At 44.0% G+C, this 24,995-nt stretch overlaps 1 protein-coding gene and 1 pseudogene across 1 annotated transcript in view; both read left to right on the forward strand.

Moving 5' to 3' along the window:
• JAML (junction adhesion molecule like) overlaps window positions 1-24,995 on the forward strand; it is a 28,904-nt gene that overhangs the window by 525 nt on the left and 3,384 nt on the right. The window contains 9 exon segments of the mRNA XM_041772289.1: window positions 537-650; window positions 952-1,035; window positions 6,080-6,143; window positions 9,276-9,430; window positions 11,666-11,891; window positions 16,460-16,575; window positions 18,862-19,099; window positions 22,211-22,349; window positions 24,683-24,743. Coding sequence (XP_041628223.1) covers window positions 612-650; window positions 952-1,035; window positions 6,080-6,143; window positions 9,276-9,430; window positions 11,666-11,891; window positions 16,460-16,575; window positions 18,862-19,099; window positions 22,211-22,349; window positions 24,683-24,743 — 1,122 coding nt within the window. The 5' untranslated portion in view covers window positions 537-611.
• Window positions 12,323-12,486, forward strand: LOC121501108 (annotated as a pseudogene).

Raw genomic sequence — 24,995 nt, forward strand, 5'->3', positions numbered from 1 at the left:
CTCCCCGCTGAGCAGGGAGGCCACCAAGGGGCTTGATCCTCTGACCCTGAGATCATGACTTGAGCTGAAAGCAGATGCCTAACTGACTGAGCTACCCAGGCACCCCTTTAACAACTTTTCAAATGATACAGGACAAGTTCCAAGAAAACATATGGCCATGCATAGGTCAAGCCAAAGTTGAAGGTGTATACACTGAGAACATTTATTCTGAAGTGGCAACTAACAAGCAAAAGATACCTTGAAGTAACTAGTTCTTATCTAGGATGTTAAAATCGCCCTATGGGTTCTCTGGGGGGAGAAAACACTACCTGCCTTCTGTGAATGCTATCTCATGGTCAGAGGAAATCAACATGGTAAATTGAAGGACTGAGCAGGCATGTCTTTGTAGACAGGGACTGAGTGATCGCCTGGCTATACTGTACCACTGTGATGAGAGAAAAAAATAAGAGAGGTTTTTAAACAGAGAAAAATGTTTTGTGTTAGTCTTAAATTTATTTTTAAGAACCCCAGTCACACACAGCTGATTTCTTTCTCAGGGAATGTTTGCCTGATGCCATTGGAGACTCTGCCCTCAGAGGGCCTCTGAAAGAGTTAATAATCTAGAAGGGGAGATGGCACCTGCACAGGTCTGGAATATGAGGCACTCCTCAGTAAGTTGAATTTATTATCTCTTTTTAGAACACAGTATAAATAAAAATTGGATCATGGGCCAGATGACTGCAACGAGAACCTTGATTTAGAGGTTCCTGTTTGCATCTGTAGCTGCTTCAGAATGCATGCAGTTGGTTTGTTCTGAGCCTGACCCTCTGTGCAGGCAGAAGTCTCTTGAGTCGGTCTTGGGTACTGCACTTGAAGCAGAATTCAGTGCATTGCTTCCCCTGGGTGCGCCTCATTGTGGGTAAGCAGTTGCTTTGAATTTCTTAAGGAGTGATTCAAATTTTTCTCTCTCAGAAGAAGGCTGGTTCTGAAGGTTTTAATTTGATGGCCACGTTTACCCTGCTCTCAACCTCTGCAGGAAGAGACTACTGGTATAAGGTAGGCTGGTGGGCGCAGTTTTCCTTTCTGGAGAGTCGCTTCTTTTAAGATCCCCAGAGAAAAGAGGGGGTAAGAGGTTTGCTGTTAATGAAAGAGTGATGGTGATGATGGTGGTGGTAGGACTTGAGTTTCTAAGTTGCCTGTGTTTTCAGGTAGAGCAGTGACTAGTTGTTCTCCTGACTAGTTGTCCTTCAACTCATGGCAGAACTTGTCCCTCATTGTTTCCCTTCTCCCAATCCTAGATAGGACACTGTGTTTGCGTGTGTGTGTGTGTGTTTTTTTTTAAAGATTAATTTATTTACTAGAGAGGGAGCATGCATGAATGGGAGAGGCAGAGGGAGAGGGAGAGAGAATCTCAAGCAAACTCCACACTGAATGTAGACCTGGACATAGGGCTTGATCTCATGATCCTGATATTATGACCTGATGCAAAACCAAGAGTCAGAGGCTCAACTGATTGTGCCACTCAGGTGCCCCTAGATAGGTCAATATTTAATGTTAAAAAGTAAGGAACTTAAACCTCCCAAGAGAGCTAAGCTATTATTCTTTCTTGTCATGCCCCTTGTAAAGCTCTGATCTCATGAAGGGTGTAGGGTGACCTGAGCTGCTGTAGGGTGGTTTAGATGTAACCCAGTCTAAGGAGGGAGTGGCAGTAATGACTTCCAAAGTCCCCTTCAGGTTAGAGGGTTGACCAATGTAATCGAGACTGCCTTGTAAGGAGCCATGTAACCTCCCAGCCCAATGTAGAAGTGGTCTTAGAAGGAAAAATAAGGATGCATTTCAAGAAGTTAATGCCTTGGAGTGGTTACATGGATTCATACACCTAAAACAATGAGAGCCTTGAGGTGTGCAGCAAAGGGTAAATGGAGAGCACTTAGGGGGGGTGAGGGGTGGGCTAGGCAAAGGGGGATGGGCCACGTAAGAGAAGCCTGGACAGTTGTCTGTTGCTTAGTGGTTGGTTGTCCTTACGAGCGGCAAACACTTGCATTCAGAAACAGCGCCTCTCCCTTATTTTGTCTTGTAATATTGTAATATATGGGGGTTGTTTTCGCATCCTGTGTGGTAGTCTCATTGTCACGAGTCTCTTTTCTGAAGATGTTTTTCTGTCATCATTGTGCCAAGGGTAACAATTCCTCCGCACTGTTAATAACGGGAAAGGGGATCCTTATAGTTACAACTCTCCGAGGGAGATAGAAGACATGCATTAGGAGTTCTATTATGAAAGCACTGTGAGCTCGGGTCAAAATGTTTGGCCAACATATGAACTGCCTTACTGTGCAGAATTATCTCAAGAACATCTGCTGAGGAGATGTCAAGATCTGAAGGAGCAGGATAGAAGCTGAGAATTTAAATGGACTATTATTTAGAAGGTGCTTAAAGGAGCATCTGATGCTTTGGTTGGATTTCTAAATACCGAGATTCATTTATATAGATATTATATGTTTGTATATGTAAAATTCTGAATTTCATTATTCAGCTATATATATATTCAGGACATATATATTTGGTATATACCAAATATTTATTTGTATATATATATGATAGGAATTTCTGAGTATTTGCCAACTAACAAGGAAATGAAAACTGGGCTAAAGTATCTTTGGTCTTGTTGGGTATTTTTCTGTCCTTTGAAAAGTGGTTCCTGGATCCTACCCTGGGCCTCACTTGATGCTGGCACTGGAGTTCCAGTGGCACACAGACGCAACTCTTGGCTTTGTGGAGCTTTATAGTCTTGGGAGGTGAAGGTGGAGAGCAAGACTTTAGTTAAACAGGCATACAAAAAATAGATAACTAGAAACTGTGACAAATGCCCTAAAGGAAAGATAAATAGTACTATTAAAAGTTATGGCTAGGAATCTGACTTGGTAAGCATGGCTCAGGAGAGATTTTCCTAAAGAAATCACATTAAAAAAAAAAAAAGAAATCACATTAATTTTCGATCTAAGAGCTGAACAGGAGGAGTTCACTAGGTGAAGTGGGTGGGAAGAACAGCCAGGGAGCAGATTCACCCTGTTTTGATAAATGAAGTTCAGAGAAGTTTTGCTCTAAAACATGGAATACTTTCACTAACATGAGGAGCAGTATCACTACAGAGAGGGAATGGGTTCTGATCCAGAATGCCTGAGTTTAAATCCTGGCCCTACCACTTACTATGTGTTATTAGGCAAGTCACTTCACCAGTCGGTACCTTAGTTTCCCCTTCAGTAAGACCTCATAAGGTGGTTGTGAAGATCAAGTGGGTCAATGTGTATAAAGCACTCAGGTAGTACCTGGCATAAAACCCTCTCTGATTTTTAAAAAAGATTTATTTATTTATTCATGAGAGACACAGAGACAGAGTCAGAGATACAGCAGAGGGAGAAGCAGGTCCCCCGCTGAGAGCCTGATGTGGGGACTCTATCTCGGGATCTGGGATCGCGCCCTGAGCCAAAGGCAGCCCGTCAACCACTGAGCCACCCAGGCGTCCCTAACCCTCTCTGATTTATTGCCTATCAACAACTGGTTTCTAGTATGCTACTATATTAACTAGGCTGGGAGAGGCCTAGGGAGATTGAGCCATTTCCCAAAGATCAAAGAATTAGTTAATGAAAGGTCTGACCCAGGAAGAGAACTTTTTTAGAAATTCAAATTAAAAAAAAAAAGAAGAAGAAAGAAATTCAAATCAGTGCTTTTTCCATGAATTTATTGCCTCTCTCTTCATTCACATAGAATTCTAATGGTGCATGAGTACTTTGAACCAAAAATGGTATCTTCTAGTCATTAGATTGCACATTTCTCAAAATTTGTTTGAAAATGTTTGAGTGTGGCTCTGAGGACTTGAGTGTGGTGACTAGGTTCAGAGTTCCTTTAGGACTGCCAGTGTCCTCTTAGAATAGAATGGTCTCGTTGTAGGAGATCTAAGTTGATGTCAATGTGATGGTCATATTGGCAGCTATCAGCAAGTACCCAGTATTTGCCAGACACTTTACTAGTGCTGTGGCACAGGCCTGGGATACTTGAAAAAAGAATGTATGGTCCTCCTTGAGACTCTAGGCTTATTGGAGTTTGGTGTTAGACCTGTAAATCCAAGCAGGTGGTGCACTGCTCTGGAGAATGTATGAGAACTGTTTGGTGGACAAAGAGCGGGGAGCATAAATAACTCTCTGCAGAAGAATGCATCCAGAATGGGAAGTGGTCTCAGCTGTCCCAGATATGATGAATTAACATCATAACATACTGTAAAGGAAGTCCTTTATCATGCTCACTCATGTAGGGTGGGATGTGATGGGTGTTAGAGCCAGAAGAAGACTATGGCTATCTTGAGAGAGATCTGTGTTTTCATCAGATGTACTTATGTTTGGGGAAGCATAGTGTGACTTTTGGTATATCTGAGTCAGTTCAATTATTATCTACATTGTGATGGGATTCAAAAATTGAAACTTAAAAGTTTCCAGTTCATTCTGAATCATCATTTGCCATTCTATCTAAAGGTAGATGCTCAGAACCCCAAACTCTATTAACACTACAGTTTTCCTATCTCATTTTTAGTTAGTTTTCTTTGTTTTAAAGATTTTATTTATTCAGGAGAGACAGAGAGAGAGAGGCAGAGACATAGGCAGAGGGAGAAGCGGACTCCCTGCCGGGAGCCCCATGTGGGACTCGATTCCAGAACCCGGAATCACGACCTGAGCCAAAGGCAGATACTCAACCCCTGAGCCACCCAGGAGTTCCTCATTTTTAGGTTTTCTATCTCATTTTTAGGTTATGAAAAATAGGATCTTATGTGGTAATTCAAAGCACTGTTATCTACATGATCATACGTGATCCTTGCATTATTACTCCCATGTCATAGGCAAGGGAACAGGTTGAGCAAGGTCCTCTGACTTCTCTGCATAAGGGGGGCCTAGGGTAGGACCTTCTTGAATAGTTTGACCCTGATTTTCCAGATGGAGGATTTTGTTGATTAGAATGCAGGTAAGGAATCTCTTAGTTAATATTTTTTTATAAGTTAAAATGCCACCACATGTGCTGGACTTCCCAGCAGAACTGGGCATGGTGCTGTGATGGGATTTCCCAAAAGATAACTTTCCTCCTAGCAGATTTGAGGTAGAGTCCCTTCATTGGCAGGCTGTTCAGGATGCAGGGATCGTGGCTGAGACCAGAGTAGTTGGTAGGAACCCAAGGCTGGTTGGATTATAACTCCTTGGGGTTGGTGTTCTTCTGTTTCATTAAGAAAAATGTGGGGTAAGGGTGCCTGGGTGGCTCAATCAGTTAAGTGTCTGACTGTTTTGGCCTGGGTAAATGATCTCAGGGTCCTGGGATGGAGCCCTCCCATCAGGCTCTGTGCTGGGCATGAAGCCTGCTTGAGATTCTCTCTCCCTCTGCCCCTCCCCTCTCTAAAAAAAAGTGGGGATAAAAGGGCAAAAAAAACCAAACAAACCAACCTCTCCATGGACATTTCATGCAGCTTGTCTGCCACAGAGTTTGCTGAATGCCTTAACTGGGTTGAAAATTATCTCCTTCTCACATGCCCTGAACATTTTCTATATGTTTAAAAGTAGTAATTTTAATTTAGTTGGAGAGATAGGCAAAACTTGCACTCTGAGTCTCTGGTAATCTCCTGTTTATGTGAAACTCTAAGATTGTAGAATGGCTAGGGTTGTCACCTCAAAGATATCCTGAAATTATTCACTTTTTTCCTCTCGAAAAGCCACTTTCATCTAATTTTCCCTTACAGCCAATATAAAGCGGCCCCCAAGTGACTCTCCAAACACCGCTCTGTTTTGTTTCTTCATAGCAGATTCCAGCATCTGCTACTTTCTTGTTCATTCATTTGCCTCTTTTTTTCCCCTTCCACCCCCCCCCCCAACTTGCAAACTGCACGTGAGCGGGGACCCTGCCCTTCTTGTTTGGGGCTGCATCCCAGTGTCTCCGACAGAGGCTGGCCCACAGAGGCACTGGTTATGGGTTTGTTAAAGTGACAAACTTCTCTTGACGCTGTTTTCTTTTTTGTTTTGTTTGTTTTGTTTTGTTTCTTTTTTGTTTTGTTTTCTTTTATCTTAAGACTGAAAAATTGGTGAGCAGCATGTTTTGCCTACTGAAACTCATCCTGATGCCAGTGTTACTGGGTAAGTAGAAACCAAGGGACCAAGGAGGGTACTTGATTTCTCATAAGTCTCGTGCATTTTCAAAAGCCAATTTTATATATTTTCATTTCCCCTTGGTTTGTTGAAAACGGAAATACTAACCTGGAACTTTGGAGTTTTGCTGAAACAGCTGTTTTTGAAGCCAGGGAGCAAACTCTTTCTTGGAAAGCTGAATCTTCCTCTGTTTCTATTACACACGGAAGGCCTTCGGGTTCTGAGCTGGGTGTTCTAATGTGCTGCAGAGAAAGTCTCTCTGGAATTCCTACATTTTAGATTGTAACTTTAAAGCCACAGCTAGTCTTGGATCAGGAAATGAAATCACCGGAGAGAGCCCCAGAACTCAATGGCATTCATGCTTTTTGTCATTCCAGCCTTCTCTTGGTTCTGCAAAAGTGCTGAGCTCTTTCACAATCTGGGGGAGTCCCTTTTGCCAAGAGCTTTCTTTCCTCAACTTACCCTAGCAAGCCTGCCTAGGGCTTCCTTATCTTTCAGGTTTCTCCTTAAACCCCACTTCCTTCTAAAAAACCTCCTCTAGCTGCCCCTGCGGGCCACAGACTTAGTTGGAGTCTCCTATTCATGAAACCTCTGTGCTTGGAGCTGCTTGGGGCTCATCTCTTCTTTCTAAACTGTTCATCCTCTCTCCCCACCTTTTTTCTTTATCCATGGATAGCGCTCCATAAGAAGAATAAATGACTCAGGAGGTGCTTTGCTCTCATCGTCTTTTAGTTTTCTCTTTATTACTATATCTTTTTAAAAAACTGTGCATAGTGACCTAAACACCTGCTCAGCAAAGTACAAAAAGAACTGCCTTTGCTCTAATTCCAGGCAAACCAAGAGCGTGCACAAAGAGGCAACCAGACAGGCACACAGACACTCCCCTCCCCCAGAAAATAGTATGTTTTTAAGAGAATTTGTTTTCATAGAAGCAGGGTTGTAATGCTCTGGGGGTCTTTAGACATTTCCCCAGAGGTGCAGGAAGCAGCCTGCAAGTTTCTGCCCTTCCAGCCAGAGTTAACAAGCCAGTCCTGTAGGTAGCCACTTGGCATGAGGGGTGGTGGTGGTGGCGGTGGTGGTTGTATTTCTCTGTGGAGAGGTTTGTCTTCCTCTGTAGAAAGTCTCATTTTGGGGGTGCCTGAGTGGTTTAGTCAGTTGAGCATCTGCCTTCGGCTCAAGTCGTGGACAAGGGTCCTGGGATCACGTTCTACATCAGGCTCCCTGCTCAGTGGGGAGCTTGCTTCTCCCTCTGCCTGCTGCCCCTGCTTATGCTCACTCTCTCTGATCAATCAATCAATCAATCAAATCTTAAAAAAGAAAATCTCATTTTCTTCAGCCATCTCTCTGCAAAGGTGTAAGTTTCTCTTCACTCTGGTGGCTGCTCTTTGCTTTCTAGCTACCCTTCACTTAATTCTACATATAGCACTCTTCGTATTAAATGAAATTTGCTTCTTATACCTTTCACCACATGTAAAGTTGCTCAGTTCTTTCTTACAGGAAAATTCCAAATCAGTTTTGGAGCTAATTTTGATTTCTTTCAAAACAAGTCCCTCCAAAGGGTTTAGAGTTCATGTTTTCTTTTCCGTCTTCCCTACTGTGTGTGCCTGCTGTTGGGCAGGAAGTTAACTCTCTTCTCTCAGGGCGACAGCTTGCATGGAAAGACTGGCACATTTTCTGTTTATTCCCACATGCGTTCATTTGGCTCTTCCTCCATATAAACTGGCCAGCATCTAAACGCGTCTTTCTTGATGTTGTTGTCTCTTTGCACAGTGCACATCTTGTGAAAACAGAAATATCTGTGTACCGGTTTTGTCTTTTAGTGAAAAGAGAAATGACTCGAGCAGCACTCAGATAACGGAATGGGGTCATGTGTGCAAAACACCCAGAGGCTGAAGAGACAGGGCTGATGATAAAACTGGAGTGGGAAGGTGGGGAGAGGACAAACACAAAGGAAATTCAATGGAAAGCCATGCTTTTGTATTGGCCTTTTTAAAAAAATATTTTATTTATTTATGCATGAGAGACACAGAGAAAGAGGTAGAGACACAGGCAGAGGGAGAAGCAGGCTGCCTGTGGGGAGTCTGATGCGGGATTTAATCCTAGGACCCTGGGATCCTGACTTGAGTCGAAGGCAGATGCTCAACCACTGAGCCACCCAGGTGTCCCCCCCCCATTTTTTTTTTAAGATTTTATTTATTTATCCATGAGAGACACAGAGAGAAAGGCAGAGACACAGGCACGGGAGAAACAGGCTCTCTGCGGGGAGCTGAATGTGGGACTTGATCCTGGATCCTGGGGTCATGCCATGAGCCAAAGGCAGATGCTCAATGACTGAACTACCCAAGCATCCCTATTTTTTTTTAGAATGTTTTTTTCCTCTATTTTAGAAATAATTTATTTGAGAGGGAGAGAGAGAAAGAGAGAGTACAAGCATGAGTGGGGGCAGGGGTAGAGGGACAAGCAGACAGAGCCTGAGTCCAGAGCCTGAGTCCAGAGCCTGAGAAGACATGGGGATCCATCCCAGGACCCTGAGACCATGACCTGAATCAAAACCAAGAGCTGGACACTTAGCCCACTGTGCAACCCAGGCACCCCTGGATTGGCCTAATTACAAAGACCTGCATGACAGCCAGAATTAGCCAGCAAAGTCAGAGATAAGCTTTTGTCAAGGAACTAAAGAAGAAAGATACAAAAATACCTGTTAAGGGGCTTTTTAAAATAGGGAACCCATGGGAAACTAGGATCCAGAGACATCTTATTTCCTGTTTATGGAAGTCTAAATTAATGACCCGAAAGGAGGATGTCAAGGTTTCTCTTCTTTCTTTAGAAAGGAGCCTGGAGAAAGGAATTCTGGGGAATGGAGAGGGGCCCAGTTAGGAGACTGGGAGCAGATAACCTTTTTCCAGTATTAATATTGCAGTACTCCTCTGACTTGGGAGGAATGTGTGTACCTAGAGGGTCTTTCTCTTCCTTTGGGAATGCCATGCTGGCTTGAGTGAGGGGCCTCTGAGTACTTTGTGTTACGTCATCTGGGGAGGGAAGATGTAGAGTTACTTAGTGATTAACACTGATTTTTGTATTTGTCTAAATGATGTCTCCTCTTGCCTTTGACTTCTATAGATTATTCCTTGGGCCTGAATGACTTGATTGTTTCCTCCCTTGAGCTAACAGTCCGTGTGGGGGATTCAGCCCTGATGGGATGTGTTTTCCAGACTACAGAAGAAAAGCGTGTGATCAAGGTAGACTGGATGTTCTCATCAGGAGATCGTGCCAAGGTAACAAGGAGGAAATATTACTGTAGAAGTCCCTGGCCAATGGTGTCGGGACAGTGTGGGCAGAGGAAAAAACAGGTCATTAGGTGCTATGAGGTAGTGTTGCAAGAGTTTGGGCTCTGAAGCTTGTCAGAACTGGGCCTCTTCCTAGATTGACCCCTTGGCTTTGTGATCAGCTGGGCAAATTACTCAACCTTGCTGAACTTCAGCTTCCTCATCGGTGAAGATGAAGGTCATTATCATAATGGTAATGCTTAACTTTTGGGTCATTGAGAAGTAATGGAAGACATGCACATAAAGTTTTTTTTTGTTTCTTTTCTCAATGTCTGCCCTTTGTAGAATTGTACAGGTGGGTGGGAGGGCTGAGAAGGGTAAGAGCCCTGGTCCAGACAGAAGAGGTGTGAGAATGATGTCATAAGAATCTTTTCTGCGGAGGAGAGGGCCAGATTCTTTTTTTTCCTTTGATACTTTCTCACATTATTAAGATTAACAGGATACTTATATATCTAAACACTTACTGTAAGCTTTCAGTGACATTTAAACTCTGAATTATCTTCCCATAATTAAGTTTCTTTAGGTATATTGGTTTATATTTTATAGAAAATACTTATCTTTAGGTCACAAATAGGAAAGAGTATAATTTGCAAATGTTACAAAGATGATTCCAACCTCAGCTAACCTTTTCCCCAAACTGCAACGACTCTTAGTATTTAACGAAAAGAAAGACCAAAAACAATTACTTAAATGTTATCACTGTGTGATTGTGGTGACTAAGAAAACTCCATAAGCCATGATTACTGGAAAGCTCAGAACACTAGCAAGGCTTAATTGCAAAGTATTTAACAGAAGGCCACAAATTGTGTTTTCCTACGAGGAGCTAGGAACTATGGATGTCATTTAGTAATGCATTAGAATGGCATTGCCTAGTGCAAGTGTTGCACAGAAACTCCAGGTCTCCTCTTCTTTATCTATTATTTTGGATAAGCTTCCATAATCATAGCATGGCAGCCACTAAGCCATACTGGCCTCCGTCCTTCCATAATCTTTTGGCAGCTGCCGTGACCAACCGGCAGCCAGTAGCTCCAAATGGGTATCTCTGGGACAGCAATACACCCCAGTTGTTAAGCTTCTCCAGAAGAGGTGAGAGGGCCAGATTCTTTTACCATTCTGTGCGCCGTTTATGTGCTGGGGAGTCACCTCTTTCTCCTTCATGGCTGCTTCAAGTTTTCAAGTGATGGGATCGCTGATATAACAAGGCTGAGGGAAGGTGTTTAATGGGAGCTCCTCAGGGTGGGATACAGTGTATAAACCTCATCAGAGGGGATACTTGTATCTCTGGATTGTTTATAAAATCCATACTAAGTAATGTGTTACTCATAATAAAGTCCTGAAGCTTGCCAATGAAATACTCTTTCTGTAGCTCATAGCACATTATTCTTATAATGCTACTCTCACTCAAAATTTTATTAGATTTTTTATTATAAGAAGGACAAGTCCGTGGCTTAAGTAGAAATCCTTATTTCTCCCTGTCCCAGCCTGTAAGCCATTCACTGATGATGATTCCTTCTCAAACTGTATGATATACACTGCCTGGGGGAGGGCAGAAAGGGGATGAGCGACAGCTGACATGCCAGCCAGGAATTATCACAACTCTCAGTCTGGAGGATTGCATCATGCCTTTGAGTGCCATCCAGTCCAGGGGCCATGACAGAAAACAGGGTGAACATGAAACAAGGGTTTCAAAAGTTCTGGGTCTGAATCCCCAGAGAGGGATCTTCAGAGTGGGTGTTACATTTTACCTTAAACTGTAGGAAATGAATGTGTGGACCTTACTTCACTAAGGCACAGGGCTTTGTTCAAGTTAGAATGTTGCCCAGCACATTATTATTATTATTATTATTATTATTATTATTATTCACTGGGTATCAAGTGCTTTCTGATGATGATGATGGTGGTGATGATGGTGATTATGATGGTGATGATGGTGATGATGGTGATGATGATGGTGATGATGGTGGTGATGATGGTGGTGATGATGGTGGTGATGATGGTGGTGGTGGTGGTGGTGGTGATGATGATGATGGTGGTGGTGGTGATGATGATGTGTGATGATGGTGGTGGTGATGATGGTGGTAGTGGTGATGCTGCCACTTCCACAGAACAGGGTCTTTTGGATCTGGACTCCTGGGTCTGGTTCCAGTGACTCTAGAATTTCCCCAATGTTGTGTTGCCCTCCAGGATGAATATGTGCTATACTATTACGCCAACCTCAGCGTGCCTGTGGGGCGCTTCCAGAATCGTGTGCACTTGGTGGGGGACATCTTACACAATGATGGTTCTCTCCTGCTCCAAGACGTGGAAGAAGCTGACCAGGGAACCTATACCTGTGAAATCCGGCTTGAAAAGGAAAGCCTGGTGTTCAAAAAAGCAGTGCTGCTGCATGTACTACCAGAGGAACCCAAAGGTATGGGAATGCTTACTCAGAGAAGGGTGAAGGGGCAAGAGATTTGGTGTGCAAAGAAGGAAGGAACAGATTTTAATGAACAAATGCCAGCCTTTGGTCTAGATACTTACCACAGAGTTAATCCACAATAATCAGTGCTCTTTAAATAAAAATAATGAGAATAATTATTTTGTTTTATTATTTTAAAAAGATTTTATTCATTTATTTAAGAGGGTGGAGTGCGGAGAGGAACAGAGGGATAGTGACAGGCAGACTCTGGGCTGAGTGAGGAGCCCCTTGTGGGGCTTGATCTCACGATCCTGAGAGCCAAAATCAAGAGTAAGTTAGTTGCTTACCTGGCTAGCCACCCAGGTGTTCCGGGAATGATTATTTTATTATTACCTTACATGTGTTCCATCCTCATGAAAATGCCATGTAGGATGTATTGGTCTAGCTTTGCGCAGTGGCAATATTGTAGCCAATGAGGTTTATCCAAGGCATGATTATTGCTAATTGGAAGTATTGATCTTTTCATTTTACAGATGAGGTAATTGAGGCTTAGATGTGACTTGCCTAAGGACACATATTTATTAAATGGGATGTCTGGTACTTAAAACCTGGCACCTCTGACAACAAAGTCCCTATTCCTTTTATTCTACCCGGGTACTTCCTGTTGGTTATCCACACTGATGCCATGTCCATATGTCATAGGTTCCTGTGGTAAGTGTTCTGGGGGATAGAAAAGAGAAGACATCTCTCTAATTTCTTTGGAGTTCATTTTCCCATTTGTCAATGGAGGGAGTGGCTTCAATAGGTGGGTGGTTTTATACCATGCTCTGTAGAAGCCTGAAGGTTCAAAACCTGGTAGACTGCACAAAGGGTGAGAACAGGGTAGGGGGTCAATAGAGGACCGAGTCAGGTAGGACCTCAGGCTCCAACCTCCACTGGGACCCAAGTCCTTTATCTTTTTCCTGTTTTATTTGTTGGGCTGCCATGTAAGATTATATATATATATAATATATATATATATATATATATATATATTTATTTATTTATTTTTATTTTTATTTATTTATTTTATTGGAGTTTGATTTGCCAACATATAGCATAACACCCAGTGCTCATCCCACCACGTGCCCCCCTCAGTGCCCATCACCCAGTCACCCCAACCTCCCGCCCACCTCCCTTTCCACTACCCCTTGTTCGTTTCCCAGAGTTAGGTGTCTCTCATGTTTTGTCACCCTCACTGATATTTTCACTCCTTTTCCCTTTATTCCCTTTCACTATTTTTTATATTCCCCAAATGAATGAGACCATATAATGTTTGTCCTCTGATTGACTTATTTCACTCAGCATAATACCCTCCAGTTTCTTCCACATCAAAACAAATGGTGGATATTTAAAAAAAGAAATCTGCTGGGCAGCCCCTTTGGCTCAGTGGTTTAGCGCCATCTTCAGCCCAGGACGTGATCCTGGAGACCCAGGATCGAGTCCCATGTCAGGATCCCTGCATGGAGCCTGCTTCTCCCTCTGCCTTTGTCTCTGCCTCTCTCTGTGTGTGTGTCTCTCATGAATAAAAAAAAAAAAAAAAAAAAAAAAGAATCTGCTGCCTTAAGAAAGTTTGAAAACCACAGAATTAGACACGTTCTTTAAAAGTATGCATTGAAAGAATAGTGTGTGGTCTTAGGAAAGCTTGCAGTCTAGTTAGGGAGCTAGAATCTGGACCTCCTCCCCTCTCCCAGCTGTTCAGGTCCCCTCTGTTCGTGAACTCCTTTGGAGCATCCTGTGCGCCTCTTTGGTGATACTTATCATACCTGTCCAGTTGTATCTTCCCTGTCTGCGTGGGTCTGTATTCTTTATCCTCTGACTAGCCCGGGACACCATGCCTAACACAGAGTAAACAATTAATAAACATTTGCTAAATGAATGAGATTCTTTTTTTTTAAAGATTTTATTTATTTATTCATAGAGACAGAGAGAGGCAGAGACACACAGGCAGAGGGAGAAGCAGGCTCCATGCAGGGAGCCCGACGTGGGACTCAATCCAGGGTCTCCAGGATCACGCCCTGGGCTGCAGGCCGTGCTAAACCGCTGCACCACCAGGGCTGCTCTAAATGAATGAGATTCTTGAATTAGCATCTCTCACTTGAATCCAGTTTTGAAAAAATGGAGTTGTAGAAGGAATTGTAGAAGGTGGCCTCTGGCCCCTTCTCCTCATTTTTCCTTTTTTTTTTTTTTCAATTGACATTTTAAAATTTCTTTTTAAAAATATTTTATTTATTCATTTGAGGGGGGGGGGGCGGCGCGCACAAGCAGGGCAAGCAGCTGAGGGAGAGGGAGAATCAGACTCCTCACTGAGCAGGGAGCCCGATATGGGGCTGGATCCCAGGACTCTGAGATCATGACCTGAGCCAAAGGCAGATGATTAACTGACTCAGCCCCCCGGGTGTCCCTTTGTTTTGACTTCAAAGCTTGAGTTCTCCAAAAAGAGGAGATGAATTGGCTGCTTCCCCAAGGATTATTTTTGGGCTACTCCTTTCTGCTTTATCTTCTGATGCCATGCCCAGACACTTGTCCATACAAGCATGGTCTACAGAATAGGTGCCTTTTCTCTCTTTGAAGAGACAGAGAGGGCACGAGCCAAAAAGAGCCAATTTCAGAATTGGAGAATCCATAGAAACAGGCTAGAACAATGTTAGGGCTAGTCACACACTTCCCTGGTAGCCAGTGGAGCAACCTGTATTTTTCTCTTCAAGCCAGAAAGGGAGTAGAGGCACCTCCTCCAAATGTGCCTGGAAGCCACTGGAAGGTTATTCAGCTTGCTTGATGGAGGTTGGCTTCCCCCATGTGAAGCCATCTGTACTTTTCTCTACAAAGTTTACTCCTCACTTTATAATTTTTCTGCGACTCTCCAACTTCAATTCCCTTTTCTCATAGTTCTTACTTTAAATACCATAGGCAACATTCTTGCAAATAAAAATAATATTAACTTCCTGTGCCTTTGCTCAGAATCAGCTCTCCTTCCACTTAATGTGAGGTGGTATAGTGAATGAGAGCTTGGGCTTTTCTTCCCTCCAGCCTGAGTTTGCCTGCTGTCTCTGCCTTTTATGGGCTATGTGCCTTTGGATTCTTTCACCTTCTTCTGAAAATGGGAGGATAACAGTGCATATCTCAAAATACCATAATGACGAGCTGACATGCTACATACAAGGTGTCTGGCCCATGCCTGGTACGATAAAAGCTGCAGAATGGCTCAGTTATTATTATTGCATTTATTTTAGTAGGCTTCATGCCCAGCGTGGAGCCCAATGTGGGGCTTGAACTCATGACTCTAAGGTTAAGACCTGAGCTGAGACAAGAGTCAGACGCTTAACTATCTGAGCCACGCAGTCAGCCCATCACTGCATTGTAAATGTAGAGTTCAGTTCTTAGTGTACTGTCAGGTTTAGAGGGACTTCCCCTCCCTACTATTCTTTGGAGTGAATTTTTATTACTTTCAAAATTATTCCCTCCATGGAGTTTCAAGTTCATAATATTTTCTTTTGCTTTGCTTTCCTCCTATTGTGCATCTCTCCCACTGGGCAGGAAGTTCATGTTCTCCCAGAGAAACAATTTGGATGAAAGGCCAGCTTATGCACTGTGTTTGTTCCTTCATGAGCTTTGCCTGATGCTCTTTTGAAGGAATTCGGCCCAGCTAAGACCCAGGCTTGTGTCTCCCTAAATACCATCTTGCCTTTCATTTCTCAACTGACTTTGTGGTTGATTTGTGTAGTACATTATTGAAAAATCAGAAACATCTTGCTAATTTTTTTTTTCAGGAACCCCTCAAAATTACTTATGCAATAAGCATATGATGGGGTCAGCTGCTCACACAAATAAGCAGAAGGAAGAAGGGAAGCAGGATCTTCTGGGGGGAGTGGGGCAGGGATTGAAACAGAAAAAAAAAAATCCAAGAGGAAAGCTGTCTGTTGTCTTGGCCTAATTAGCAAGCAGTCCTGTGACCTGTACTGTAGCCAGAACTATCCTAAGCAAGTCCTAAGACAACTTGTAAAAAGAATAAAAGAAATTGAAGAAAATCGCCTGTGAATCAGTTTTTCAGCTAGAAGAGCCAGTGGGTTATATATAAGCATGAAAATTATGTAACTTTCTACTTCCTGTTTATGTTCAACAGATGTGGGTATCTAAGTTGGTGAACAGAAAGAGGGGGCTTTGAGATTTTCTGTACTTTCTTTAGTACAGGTTGATGTGGAGCTGGGACTCAGGAGAAATTCTAGAAAAGGGGAAGGAGCAGGGAGCTAAAGGGAATCACAAAGTGTTTATTGTAGTATGAAGATCCCCCAGAGTTGATGTGTGTAGGTGGCTGTGGCTACTCCCTTACCCACGGGGTGTCATGTAAGTGAGAGGCCTCTGGGTACTTTGTCCACACAAGATCATCTGGCTCATCTGCAAGAGTGAATGTGTACAGTATTTGGTGGTGACATTGATTTTATGGCTGAGGATCTTTGGCTAAACATGATTTCTTCTAGAAGTTCTTGGACCTCTATAGATGATACCTTGGGTTTGACTTGAGTTACCATTTTTATCCCCAGAGCTCACAGTCCATGTAGGGGACTCGACTCAGCTGGGGTGTGTTTTCCAGAGCACAGCAGAAGACAAACACATGACCAAGGTAGACTGGATGTTCTCATCGGGAGAGAATGCCAAGGTAAGGAGCCATCACTGTGTAGCAGAAGCCCCTAGCTGCTGCTGTCAGGGCAGTGTGGGTAGAGGGAGAATTTAGGCACCAGGTGCCATGTGATGGTGTTGCAAGGGGCTTGAGCTTTGGAGCTTGTCAGAACTGGGCCTCCAGCTCAGCCACTTGGCTGGGCAACTTCAGCTTTGTGATGGGAAGAATGACTCTCATGAAGATGACAAATAAGAGGATAATATTCCTGCTGCTGCTGCTGCTGCTCAACTTGTAGGGTTGTCAGGACACGTATTTTAGATCGTCCATGTAAAGCATTTGTATGTGCTTTGACTGTGTTTTAGTTTCCTTCTTCTTTTCCGTTCTCCTCTTTGTAGAGTCCATGGGAGGATGAGGGGGATGACTTCTGTGGCCTTGTCTCTAAGTTCATGGGAACTCTGAAGCAGCAAGTGGCAAGTTAGTTCACTAGACTGGTAGATGTCATCCGTGCATGGTGATGTACATGTGGGTCAGGGTATGTTGTGGGGGCTATCTCAGGTCACTTATTAATAAAAATTAAGGCACAAAGTTTATAAAAGATTTAACTAAATTAAGAGTCATTCCTAGAAAAAAGTCATTTGTACTCACTTGATTCCTGTATGCCCCAAAGGGTGGCATCATGGTAGAGGATAGGGAATTACATGTAGTCCCAGGTCCACCTCTGGGAGCTTGTCATGCATTTAAATGTCAATCACTAAGTGAGTCACAGCAGAAAATAGGTTGAGAATGGACATTTTGAACTATGAATTCAAAACACAATAGATAAGATATTAGGAACCAGGTGTTTTCATTCATATTTATGTCTGTATACCCATTTCCTTTTCTTAAACGCTTTTAAAAATAGTAATATTTACTTCCCTTCATAAAAAGCTCCAACATGTACTCATTTACCAGGTATTTTAAGTGCCTATGTGGCAGACACGCAGAACTCCTGATTTATGATCAAGATCAAGGGAGGTACATGGTAAAATAATGAGGAAATAAATACATAATATGTCAGGTAATAGTAAGAGCCATGGAGAACAAGAAAGCAGGCATTTAAAAAAATATTTTATTTATTTATTTATTCATGAGAGACACAGAGAGGCAGAGACATAGGCAGAGGGAGAAGCAGGCTCCCTGAGGAGAGCTTGATGCGAGGCTTGATCCCAGGACTCTGGGATCATGACTTGAGCCAAAGGCAGATACTCAACTACTGAGCCACACAGGTACCCTGAAAGCAGGCATTTGTGGTTCATGTTTTATATAGATGGGCAGAGAGACCTCACTGAAAAGATGACATTTGAGCAGAAACCTGCTGGAAATGAGAGAATGAACCATATGTATTTCTTGGGGGGAAGCATGTCCCAGGCTTAGGGAGCAGCAAGTGCAAAGGCCCTGTGGCCAGTAGTCAAGGAGAGCAAAGAGGCCAGCGTGGATGGAGCGAATTGACCCAGGTAGGTGAGGAAAGAAAAAGTAGAAGATGAAATCAGAGAGGAAAATGGAGTGGGGCACATCATAGAGGGCCTTGTACTTTTAGTAGAAATGGGGGGCTATTGGAGGGTTTGGAGTAGATGAGTAACATGATTTAACTTATATTTCTAAAGGCTCACCTGTGGAGAATAGATTGTAGTTGGGAGTAAGCAGGGAGACAAGTCAGAAAGCTCCTTGCAGGAATTTAGGTGAGAGAAGGGGTGGCTTGGACCAGAATGGTAATCGTGGAGGAGGTGAGAGATGGCTAGATTTAGGATATATCTTGAAGGTAGAGGTGACAGGATTTGCTGAGGGACTTTCACTGTGTGTTTAGGAAAGAGAGGAATTAAGAATGACTCCATGAATTTTAGCCTGATCATCTGGAAGAAGGCTTTGCCATTTACCGAAAAGAAATGGACTAGAAGGAGCTGGCTTGGGGCAATAATTTGGAGTTTTAGTTTTAGACATGTTTCAAGTGCCTATTGGAAATCCAACTGGAAATGCTATAGAAAGTGAAGGTGTATTTTTCTTCCTTTTACTGGAGAATTACAAAAAGGGAAAGCCCCTCTTCCTCCTGTCCTTCCTCATCCTTTTCTGCCAATGGGACAGTTGTTCATGGTTTGGTGGCGTCCTTCACAGCCACACAGGCTGTGGACACATGTGTGTGCATGACTTATGATATCACATACTTTCTCATCACACCTCACTGCCCACATATCCAGGACCCGGTAAGTCCTGAGAGCACCCCCACTCAACCTTCCCCATGCCCCTTCTTCCTCGGTCCTTGCAAACTCATATGTTGCCTTTCTGTTCTAGGAGGAGGTTGTGTTAAGTTATTACCCTAAACTCAGTGTACCTGTGGGGTACTCCCAGAACTGGGGCCGCTTCCAGAACCGTGTAGCCTTGGTGGGTGACACCTCCCGCAATGATGCGTCTATCATGCTCCAAGGAGTGAAGGAATCTGACAGAGGAAGATACACCTGCAGTATCCACCTGGGGAACCTGAGCTTCAAGAAAACCACCACGCTGCATGTGATCGTGAAAGAGCCCCAAAGTATCTGATCTTCGGCTGGGGAGGCATGAGGGTCCTTGTAGTTGGTAGGCATGGCCAGGACTAGGGCAAGGCCAGAGAGGCATGTAGGGTGCCATGCTGAAGGAGGCATCACTCTCAGGTGCTGTACTCACACGACCCTGATACAAGTCCTTGTACCCTGGACTTACATGATCTTCACGGTGATACCTCCTTAACTTTAGAGTCCTAGGCACCTCGCTTTCCACACTATTTGGTGAACCCAACCTTCCGCCAGAACTCACTCACTGCCCGTGTAATATCCTGATCTAAAGATACAGGAGCTCAGAGATGGGTTGGAGCTGATGTCCAAAGTTCTTTTTTACTTGGATGCTGTATGCTCTGCGGCAGAAGGGTAAATGACCCTGGGCTGGTGAGAGATGGCACAGAAGAGAGAGAAAACAGGAAGAGACCAGAACCCAAAATAGAAATGTTCTCTGATGAAAGGTTCTCTATTCTGGCAAACCCTGTACATTAAAACCAGTGGTGTGTAGGGGAATAAAGATCTGAGAGAAGTCGGTAAGTGAGGGGTTAAAGTTAAACCATAACACAGTTAACAGTCAGGATGTGGCTGTGGACTTTGCATTTTGCTACAGACCTTTGCTGGGGGTTGGCTGTGGTTTTTTTGGGGGTGGGGATGTGGGCAAGGATGGAACTCACCTCAGTATCTTTGACCAAGGACTTGAGTCTGTGGAGGCCCCTTCTTGTAAAACATGGCAAAGGGGGGAGCGGGACAGAGGGATTTCTTCCCTCTCAGAAGCCCTATTTCCATTTCACAGAGAAAATACACTCCATAGTGGGAGCCCACTCAACCACCAAGCACCCACCCCCCAGGCCTATCTCCATCGCCCACATCCTCACCTCTCTGTCTCGCCATCCCCGGGGCCCTGCTGCCCTGAGCTTATCCAAACCTCTGTGCTCAGGTGGCACTTTCTCCCTGTCTCAGGCACGTCACACTGTCTACTGGCTCCTGCCACCCAGACTGTAGATATGCTCACCTCTTCCTCTCACCTTCTGTCCTGGGCTACTTTAGCTCTCATCCTGTGTGTCTTTCTTCTCTTTAAAACAGAAACAACTCACATACTATACAGTCACCCACTTAAAGCCTATAACTCAGCGATTTTTAGTATATTCAGAGTTGTGCAACCTCCACCGCAATCAATTCTAAATCTTTTTTTTTTTTAAGATTTATTTATTTATTCATGATAGATGTAGAGAGAAAGAGAGAGGCACAGGCACAGGAGGAGAGAGAAACAGGCTCCATGCCAGGAGCCCGACACGGGACTCGATCCCAGGACTATAGGATCACGCCCTGGGCCAAAGGCAGGCGCCAAACCGCTGAGCCACCCAGGGATCCCCTCAATTCTATATTTCTTTCTTGACCTAGCTAAGTAGCTAAGAGGCAATCTGTGGTGTCTCTTGTCTCTCCTCCCTTAATCTCTTAGTGCACCACATCCTGGCTTCTGCTTCTGCCTCTGCTCTAGCTTAGGTCACCAATGCTACTCTAATTGCCCACCTCAGCCTTCTTTACCCAAGTAATATTGGACACAGTATTCTCCATATAATCAATATATCCTATGTTGGATTCTCCCTCCCCCCTTCCCTCCCTCCCTCCCTTCCTCCCTCCCTCCCTCCCTCTCTCCCCCCCTCCTTCCTTCACTCCCTCCTGCTCTTCCTTTCCTTCCTCTCTTCCTCCCTTCCTCCCTCCCTCCCTCCCTTCCTTCCTTCCTTCCTTCCTTCCTTCCTTCCTTCCTTCCTTCCCTCCTTCCTGTCTAATCTATGTCTCCATCTAAATCCTAGCTAAACATTCTGCAAAAATTCAAATGCAACATATCGAAACCTGCCCCTGCACACCTCTCCCCTAGTTCATCTCTGTCACCATCTACATGGTTACCTAGCTGGATGCCTGAGAGTTGTACTGATTCTTCCCTTTCCTGTGACCCCCAGACTAACAGGCCAACAAGTCCTGTTATTTCTACTACTGACTTTGAGTCTGCCTTCCTCCCAGTCCTTCACCACGCTCTAGCTGTCTTCCTTTGTGTATTGGCCTGTAGCCCTCTAACCAGGGTCTGCTCTCCTTCTCAGCCCCTGCTCTCATTCTTCCTGCAGCCCTCAGTGCCACCATTTTAAACCACAAGTCGCAACATTCTGTCCCGGTGCTTAGAGTCTTTCAGTGTTTGGTTTTTCCATCACTTACTGAAAGAAAGCCAGACTCCTGGCTGAGATCAAGACCCTTCATGATTGAGACTCTGTTGTCTACTTCCCCACTATGCCCCCAACTGCAACCTAGACCCGGACCCATGGAACTATTTTAGTTTCTGAAAGTCCCATCCTCTTGGGCCTCCAGACCTTGTGTGTAACGCACCACCTCCATCCTTTCCCATATTGTCTGCCCAACAAACTTTATGTTTCCTTAAGACATTTAAACTTTAAAACTGTTGAGGACTTCTCATCTGCTCCCCATAGAATTAGGTACCCTTTTCTCTGTGCCCCCTGTACCCCATATGGACTTCCATCCTGGTCCCTATAGCAGACTGTGATTTTCCATTGACATGTTCATCCCTCTCCTTGAAGGCAAGGACCATGCACTAACTGTCTTTGTAGCTTCTTTGCCTAGTGATATCTGGCACCCAGGAGGTGTTTATGTATATACGTAGAGTGAAAGGAAATGGATGTAGAGGAAATGGATGAAGGGTACCATATGGGTGGAAGCGCTCTACTTGGTATCATGACTATGGGTCTGAGGGTTGTACCATATATCCTTTTGAAACCAACCACTTTCTCATTGAAAGATCTGAAGCCCCTAAAAAAAATCTGTTTTGTTGTTTTAAGATAGAACCGTTAATGTAAAAGGAAAATCTGCTGTAGGTAAGGTGCTATTATCTTCTCCCACCCACCTTAATCTACACTGTAGGGGTAAGCAAGGAGGCCAGACTTGGTTCTCCATCTAATGGGGACAAGTGGAATGCCAGTATTTCAATATGGGGTGGAGTCTGGCCTTCTCTCCCAACTTCCCGAGTTAGTATAGATCTGGTGGGATTTCCAGCTCTATACTGGAATATTGAGACTGTCTTGTTGCTTTTTTCCTTTCCTAAGCAATGGTGACCCCAGTAGCCCTCAGACCTGAGATCCTGGGTGGTAATCAGCTGGTGATCATTGTGGGGATTGTCTGTGTCACTATCCTGCTGCTTCCTGTTCTGATTTTGATTGTGAAGAGGACCCACAGAAGTAAGAGGTACAGGGCGGGGTTGGGAGGCTGGCGGTTCCTCAACCTGAAGTGGAAGAGTGATAGGGCCCTAACTGTGCCACTTTCCCAGAAGGGGATACTTTAAAATAGAATTGTCTGTGGTTGTCAGATTAGATGTCATCTCTCTAGTGACCCCAACCCTCCACTCACTGTGTTGCAGAAAGGCCTTGTACATCCCTATACCCTCTTCATTCATTTTGGTATTTTACAAAGATTTTTCAGCTCTTTTGTAAATGGTGGTTTAAGAGGAACATAATTAAGTATAAATCTTATGCAAGAGCTATAATGGTGCCATTCAATGCCTGAGGGAAATGGGTTTTTGAATTATGTACAATACACATTTCATAAGGAAGATCAGATCTTGAGGGTTATCAGTGGCTTTATTTAAAGGACCACACTCTAGGACACCTGAGTGGCTTAGTCGGTTAAGTGTCTGACTCTTGATTTCGGCCCAGGTCATGACCTCAGGGTCATTGGATCAAACCCCATTTTGGGCTCTCTGCTCAGTGTTTGTCCCTTTCCCTCTGCTCCTCCCCAAGATCTCGCTCTTCCCTCTGCTAATAAATAAATAATTTTTTTTAAAAGGACCACATTCTAATTCTGAGAGGCTATTTCTGAATGGATGTCCTTAGGTCCTAAGTTATTTATTGTTGAAATGTATTGTTGAAGGCTTTAATACCCCTTCTCCCAGCATCTTGGAAATGCCCAGATGCTCCAATATGCCAGCAGTGTTTGGCTGTTGGCAGGGCCGTGTGCATCCATTTATTCAACTGTTGATGATGAGATACATTGCTGGGGCAGATTGGCTCTCTTGTTGAAATGTCAATGGGCAAAGGCCTCCATTAGAATGCTGACTCTGAGTCTCCCCATAAAACATAGACTCTAGAAAGTGCTTTGCCTGCTGGGCTTCACTTCATTCCCCAGGGCCTCTCTGACTTGGTTTGAACTTGGCTGGCCTCTCTGAGGGTCTTTGCTCTGGGCATGCAGATGGCCCCCAGCCCAAGTTAGACGACCATATCAACTCACCTCCCCACTCTGGGCCTCAGTGTCCCTCAAAATGAAATCAGTATTTCCATGTCAGTACCAAAGACATGGAAATCCTAAAGATTTAGGAAATAAAGAAATAATCAGACTTGTATACTGAGATTTATGAACATGGTTGCTGTAGCCCTGATGATAATTCAACATTGAAATCATCCTTAGTAACTGTCAGGAAGGTGATGATTCACTAAATCAGTATTCCACTCAGTGAAATACTACACAATCCCAAATGTAACGGCATGGGAAGATGCCCCAGGAATCACATTACAGAATATATAGCAGGATCTCATTTTTATAAAAAAGAAAATTAGATAATACTCACTTTGGCAGCAGATGCAATAAATACATTTTGTGTGAGTGCAGTAAGGCCTGCATTGAGAAAGGTTGGAAAGAATAATTCCAAAGTATTAGTAGTGCTGTTTGGGTGCAATAAATACATTTTGTGTGAGTGCAGTAAGGCCTGCATTGAGAAAGGTTGGAAAGAATAATTCCAAAGTATTAGTAGTGCTGTTTGGGTGAAAAGAGAAGGTGGATCCCACAGGGGCAGGAGGTTTACTGGAACTTCAAACTTAACTCTCTGTGTTTCTTTATTATTTGAATTATTTTACAGTGAGAAGATACAACTTTATAATCAGAATGTATGAGAAAACTATTTCCTCCACTTTGAGACAAAATATATATGACTTCTAGCTTCAACCCTGATTTTTTTTTTTAAGTTCTACCTTAGACCAAAATAGAAAAAAAAAAAAAAGGAACTATATTAAGTGGCAGATGCAGAGGGCAGATGGTCAAGAGATCAAAGGCCAAGGGCTGGGAAGGGGCCAGGGTTGGCAGCTTAGGGAGTTTGTGGCGCTATTTCTGCTCAGCCTCTTCCCCAGGGGAGGAGCCTTTGAACTGTGTGTCTCAGCTGAGCTTCTATTGCCCCCTGCTGGCATGGCTACATCTCCCTACTCCCGGGTTAATGATAAAAATCCAATCCCATGATGGCCCTCCCTATTAATTCACTTAAAACAGTGTGGACACAGAAAGATGTTAAGTAGGTAATAGGGAAGTCAGAGCCGTTCAGCCCAGACTACCTCCGGAATGCTTCATTCTCTCCATCAGAGAGATGCACTGCTCAGATTTCACAGTGAGCTGGGTGGCTTTGGCGGTGGGAGTCTAGAGACAATGGTTTCCCCTCTGGGGTCCCCCTCATCACAAGACTCTGTGGGGTCTCATGTGGGCACCCTGGAATTTACAGTGCCAGCCAGTTAATTCCACATGCTTTTCCTGCCTTGCAGCTCAGTGACATCCACAACCCTGGTAAAAAGCCTGGAGAACATAAAGAAGGCTGATCCAGAGGTAAGGCAAGAACTCAAAACTCCGTTTTGCAGCTGTGTCCAGTGAGGGCAGGGTAGATATGGCTCCAACATCCAGGGTGTCATTGGCATTCTCTGTGGACTGTCTTACTCAGTATTGTATCTCAGTGTGGTGGTCAGTGCTGGGCACAGCACAGGGGCTCAGGAAATCTTCATCACCAGACTGAGAGCCCCCCACCCCACCCCAGGAGGGAGCGGACAGGGCTCTGAGGACTCAGGGTAGGGTCACAGGAAA

This window comes from Vulpes lagopus, chromosome 10 (genome assembly GCF_018345385.1).
Source record: "Vulpes lagopus strain Blue_001 chromosome 10, ASM1834538v1, whole genome shotgun sequence".
NCBI classification, from domain to species: domain Eukaryota; kingdom Metazoa; phylum Chordata; class Mammalia; order Carnivora; family Canidae; genus Vulpes; species Vulpes lagopus.